Source organism: Pygocentrus nattereri, chromosome 10, assembly GCF_015220715.1.
Source record: "Pygocentrus nattereri isolate fPygNat1 chromosome 10, fPygNat1.pri, whole genome shotgun sequence".
In the NCBI taxonomy this organism is placed as follows: domain Eukaryota; kingdom Metazoa; phylum Chordata; class Actinopteri; order Characiformes; family Serrasalmidae; genus Pygocentrus; species Pygocentrus nattereri.
Genome location: NC_051220.1, coordinates 2,419,045 through 2,425,000, shown reverse-complemented (window position 1 = coordinate 2,425,000; position 5,956 = coordinate 2,419,045). Strand labels below are relative to the sequence as shown.

Genomic DNA, 5,956 nt, shown 5'->3' with positions numbered 1-5,956 from the left:
TGAATTTAATTTCATGGAAAATAATTTATGGTGAATATTTTTCTGATTAATTACAGATTAACAGGGATTAAACAGAGCGCGCGCTGAAGATGCTCAATGAAAGATTGATTTTTTAAATTTTCATTTCTTGAATGTATTATTTAAAATATTCCTCAAAAATCATCTTCGTTTTTTTTCCGTTTTAATCTTTATTTATGTATTTATTTATTTGTTTGTTTGTTTGTTTATTTGCTGCGACGCCGTTAAGACGGGAGCATCGCCTGAACCGGGTGGTCAAAGGGCAACTCCACCGATTTTCCACAAATCCCCCGTAATTACACGGTTAAGGCGTGAACAGAGCCGTCCAGGGCGGTTTGCTGTGGAACGTTTCCTTCTAGAGAAGCTTACCGGGCCAGAGCTGCTCACAGTGGTGGTGATAGGAACCAGACGTCCGCCTCTAAAAGCCCCTCACAGAAAGCTAAGTGGCTATAAGCGCTCGGCCTCGTGTCTGAGACACCGCTTTACAACAGCTTGGTGAGAAAATCGGCCCTAAAGCGCGCTTATTTTGTGGCGGAGGGGTACAGGCAGGGCGCTGTAAGGCAAAATAGTCCCAATTTGTTTTATTATTATTATTATTATTATGACTTATGGCTGTTTTCCCATCATCCGCATTCCACACACAGCTTCAGAAGGTTCCTGCAGGTTCTCTGGCGGTTCTGGACGGTAAATAAAATGTCTATATCAGTGCTGTTCTCATGGCGACGCCTGGTTCCCATCACCGCCACTGTGAATAGAAACCGCTACATGTTAACGTTTTTAAAATTTTGAAATTTTGGGGGAAATCGGTGGAATTCCCCTGCACCTGCTATAGCGCTTATACAGCACTTAGGCTCGAGTTTAAACGTTGTTGGTCAGCTTTACTGATTAAGTTGAGGGGGAAGCAATTAATCAGCATCAAAGCTTAGGCGACGCAAGTCAACGCCCCTTCATATGTGGCCTTTGCGCGCGCGCTGAGCTCCAGCAAAGTTAACCTGTTGCTTCAGGTGTCTGGATTAACGCCCCCGTCCACAGCGCCCCTCCGCAATACTGCAGCGAGGATGCGCTAATGTTCTGCGTGTGTACGGGCGGTTTTGCGTCAATTAGGTCTAATTAGTGGTAGTTAATATCATTATTTAATTATCTTCCCATTAGGGCTTCACTGCCGATGAAGGTCACCTGAAGTGGTCCATTAGTGGTGACCAGTGCAGTGTCTAAGTGGACCTAAAGCCTTCTGGCTTCCCAGCAGGACGGCAAATAGAGTAAAAGATGATGTGCAGAAAAACGCAAAACACCTGAATTACCTTCATAACTCCATTTATTTCACAACAGAAATCAGTACAATATCAAAAGACCTTTATTCTTACTGTACAGAGGACGACTGTCCTCAGCTCGGGGTATCTTCACATGTACATCAGGAGCTGAGGCTGTGGGAGTGGACCCAAAAAGACTGGCTAGGGGCTCAGATTAAATCCGGTTTATTATTAATAATAATAATAATAGTAATAATAATAATAATAGTAATGTCAGTGTAGACTTGAACCCAGTGCAGCCGAGTGATTGTCCATTTGAAAGAAAAGAAGCCAAGGATTGTTTAAAAAACAGTTTGTTTACAGCAGTAAGTCGGCAGTCCTCTCAGCAGGCTATTGCACACGGAGTTTAGAAAAAACAGCGAAGCGTTTTGAGCTCAGTGTAAACAAAGTAGATTCGATTTATTTCGCAGGCTGTACAAACGAAGTCTGACTAGTGTGGACGCAAATGTGGGGTTTTATGTGGTTTTATGATTGAGGGGAATTCCTGGAATTTGAACAGACAAACTGGGGCATCAGTGAATAATAATAATAATAATAATAATAATAATAATAATAATAATAATAGTCGTCAGATTCACCTCCACAGTCGCCGGAATGACCAAAAAAACGAGCAAAACGCGTCTTTAAATTCAAACGGATAATGCAAAATGTTTAACTCAAATGACGGCAATTTTCCCTTCTTGAAAAATAATAATAATAATAATAATAAAATACAATAAAATGAAGTTAGAAGTACAGCAGTGTCCCCTCCTTAAAAAACGAAACAACAATAATAACAACAACAACAACAAAAATCCTCGTTTTAGAAAAATATCCTTTAGTATTTTCTTCTGTTTATGTGTTTCTTTCTTTATTTCGTTTTTTTGTTTGTTTGTTTGTTTATTTCTTTTAAACGCAGTCTTTGTAACGAACCGAGTTACAAAATTGAGAGTAAAAATGATCAAAGCAGTCTGCGGCCCCCTCACACCGGCCTGAGGAGGGGCACGGAGGTGACCACCGGGTGGTGGGAGTAGTAGGCCGGGTGGGGGAAGGTGAGCAGCGGTTGGCTGGAGGGCGCGCTCCCAGGCGCGCTCACGCTGACGCTCGCGCTCTCCGCCGCCGCCGCCGCCGCCGCTGCCGCCGCCGCCGCCGCAGCGCTCTCGTGGTAGAGGATGGGCACGCGCACGATGCGCTGCGCCGCCGCGTGGCTCAGATTGGCCGCCTCGAGCTCGGCCGCGAGCTGCCGCTTCCACTTGTTGCGCCTGTTCTGGAACCAGATCTTGACCTGCGTCTCGGTCAGGTGCAGCGAGGCGGCGAGGCCCGCGCGCTCCGAGCTGCTCAGGTAGCGCTTCACGTCGAACGTGGACTCGAGCTGGAACACCTGGCTGCGCGAGAACACCGTGCGCGTCTTCTTCTTGCGGCACGGCTTCTTGTCGCACGCGCCGCCGTCCGCCTCGCTTTTCTTCCAGTCTTCTCCTCCTCCTCCTCCTCCTCCTCCGCTCACCTCCTTCTTCCCGTCCTCCGTGTCGGACTCCTCCAGCACGATCTCGTCGCCGCTCTTCGCTTCGTCCTCGTCCTCCTCTTCCTCCGCGTCTTTAGCGTCTGTCTCGGCTTTGAGCGCGAGCTCCGGAGAGACGCGGTCGGACGAGGGAGAGCAGGCGCGCGCGCTCCCTTTCTCTGTGGCACAAAAAAGAAAAGAAAACAAAACAAAAAAAAAAACAAATTAGCATTGCAGCGTTTTGGGGGGAAAGGCCAAAATTATGACGTGTTTATTACGCGTTTTTATTTTTTTGTGCGTTTTAATAGTTTAAATGTTTTTTTGTTATTTTTGCGTTTTTAAAACGTTTTAAAGCCGCTGATTAGAACACGTGGTGCTGCAGTTTAAATCCTATCAATTGTTTATATATTCAAAATTTTGTTTTCGTTTCTTTTTTTTTACCTTTTTTATTTTGTTTTCGGTTTTTTTCTTACTTTTAAATTTTTTTAGGAAAAGAAACGCAAACTAGCACAGCAACCAGAGCCGTTTAGCGGCACCCAAAGCAAAACGGCTCCATATCAGACCAAACCAGGCTCTGTAACAAGAGCAGAACCCTTTTTTTGGTGCCACGTAGAACCATTTTTAAATATGCTCTAAACACGGCCCTTGCTTTGACTCACACATCCTTGGAGAACCCCTTTCCAGGGATGTATATGTTTATTTCATCATCCCTTTTTATCTAAAAAAGTAGCCAAACGTGCTTAAAAAGGGTTCTAGGATTTAACTGTAGTGGAACCCTGTTGCAGCGCTGCGAAGATGCATTTCAAAGAACTTGTTTATCTAACAGGTTCTCTAAAACGTTCAGGCGAACAACCGCCCATGCACTGATTTGGTTCACTGAGTGTTTGTAGTCTGTGTACATCACCTTTACTAAGGAACCTTGGAGAACCCCTTTTTCAGGGATGTATATATTAAATCATCACCCTTTTCCCATGAAACGCGTGCACTCTTAGCAAAAGAGTGATGGTGCTCAAATGTTCTAGGAATTGAATCAATACAGTGGAACCACTTTAAGAAGCAGTTCAAAAAGAAGTTCCTCACACAACAGGTTCTCCTAAGAACGGTTGATGCCATTGGTTCATTGATCGTTCACTGCGTTCTAAGTATAATTACCTTTACTCAAGAACCCTTTACTAAAAAAAAGAAGAACCGCTGAAAAACATTTCTTTCTAAAAGGGTTCCACTATTTCTAACAACAGTGGGACCCTTTTGGTGCTACTGTTAGAGAACTATTCTGAACCACGAAAAAGTGGTCCTTCAGGAAAAGCAGTGGATAAATGGAGAACCATACCAACTCAGTGAACCATCTGGCCGGTTGTTCTATGGTAAAGAACCTGTTGTGTAGGGTTCTTCTGTGAAAAGAATGGTTCTACAGACCAAAACAGACCACTGTCAGCAGCCTTTTGCTAAACGTGCACCAAAGACCGACCAACAGTGCAGCTCAGGAGCTGAGATGTTTGAATGGGATCGATAAATCAGAGACAGAGAAGAACATTCATATATTTAGTTTTTATATTGTTTATTATATTTGGTTGTTTTCCACTAAGGAAGACCAGCCAACCTACCAATAAGAAGCGACATAGCTCGGAGAGAAAGGCCAGGGAAGGCAGCAGAGTGTGCCCAGGAGAAGTGCGCTGGTCAGCAGGCCATTGTACTACTCGCAGTAGTGTAATGAATTAGCGCTCTAACATTCCTATGAGAACCAACAGCCCCTAAAAGGTGGTTCTTCAAGGGTGCTTTGGTAAAACCATGTTTCTACATAGAAACACCCAAGGATCATGCGTAGAGGGTTCTTTGCATGGTGAAAAGGTCCTTCAGATAGGTGGAGATGGACGGCTGGAGCCTTTCTCTGCACCAAAAAGGGTTCTACTGTGGTTCTGTTAGTGCTAGAACCGTGCAAAACACACTTTCCAGCAATCTAAGCACTCCCATATATGGTTCTCCTACAAGCTCCTTCTCAGAAGCCTGCTAGAACTTTTGAGAAGAGCGAAGCGCCGCTTACCTTCCGTCCTGTGGAGCTGTGCGGCCGCGCTCAGCGTGTACGGGTACCACCAGGCGGACGCGCGCTCCAGGTAGGCGGGCAGAGCGAGCCTCTGGTTGTGCAGCTCGAAACGTGGGAAGCCGAAGTCCCCGACGTGGGAAAGCGAGATGCCGCCGTCCAGTCCTGCCTGCTTGACCGTGGCCAGCACGGGCTTGGGCTTGGCCGGCTTGCTGTCACAGTTCAGCAGGTTTTTGATGGAGAACGGAGAGTCTTTGGCCGAGGCGCGCGTCTCCGGCGTTGTCTCGGGCATGGTGGCTCCAGAAGAGGCGGCTTCTAGGAGAAGGTGGTTCTAGGACGCGGGCCGTCAAGTCTCGTAACGCAGAACCGTCCAGTAAACTCTGCTCCAAATAGCTCTGACCAGTTTAGAACCAGGAGAGGGAACTGAGAGGGTTATCGATACTGTTATTGATAATATCAGTGTCGTCGATCATCTCGTTCATCGCGCCGGACAAGCTGGATGATAATTAAACCAAAACATTAAAAAAAGAGTCAGCAGAACGCAGCAAGTGTACGGCGAGTGGGCACGCGCTGTGGCAAATGGCATAAAAGAAGAAGAGCTGGAGAGAGAGAGAGAGAGAGAGAGAGAGGGAGAGAGAGGGAGAGAGAGAGAGAGAGAGAGTCAGAGAGAGAGAGAGAGGGAGGGAGAGAGAGAGAGAGAGTCAGGCAGGTCCAGCCTCCTAGACATTGGCTGCTAGCAGAAGCCTCTCTGCTGTTATTGGCCTTATATAGTCCAATTAGGTGGCAAATGAGCGCGAGCCATTAACACAGAAGGGGTCTGGCTTCTGCGCAACCCAGGAAAAGCACACACAGCGACCCAAAGCGCGGAGTTTAAGGACTTTCGTTTGAAGCGCTTTTGGACTTCGCTTAGTTAAAGTCGCTGAAACGCCAAACCGCAGAAACACTCGCGGCGACCGAAGCCGCAGTAAACAGCGGCGAAACGCCCTCATGCTGAAACAGGGGGTAAAACGCGCCTCTATTCGGGAGAAACACGTTAAACGGGACGGTAAGGCGAGCGCAGCGGCGCAGGCGGAGCAGCACAGCGCCAGCCCGTCCGCGGCTGTTGATTATGGC

At 46.8% G+C, this 5,956-nt stretch overlaps 1 protein-coding gene across 1 annotated transcript; it reads right to left on the bottom strand.

Moving 5' to 3' along the window:
- Positions 1-2,148: 2,148 nt before the first annotated feature.
- Positions 2,149-5,577, bottom strand: hmx3a (H6 family homeobox 3a). The gene is made up of 2 exons (XM_017687388.2): positions 4,847-5,577; positions 2,149-2,984 (listed from the first exon to the last, which is right to left on the bottom strand). Exons 1-2 carry the CDS (start codon positions 5,133-5,135, stop codon positions 2,290-2,292), a joined length of 984 nt encoding a protein of 327 aa, XP_017542877.1. The 5' UTR covers positions 5,136-5,577; the 3' UTR covers positions 2,149-2,289.
- Between the last annotated feature and the right edge of the window lie 379 nt (positions 5,578-5,956).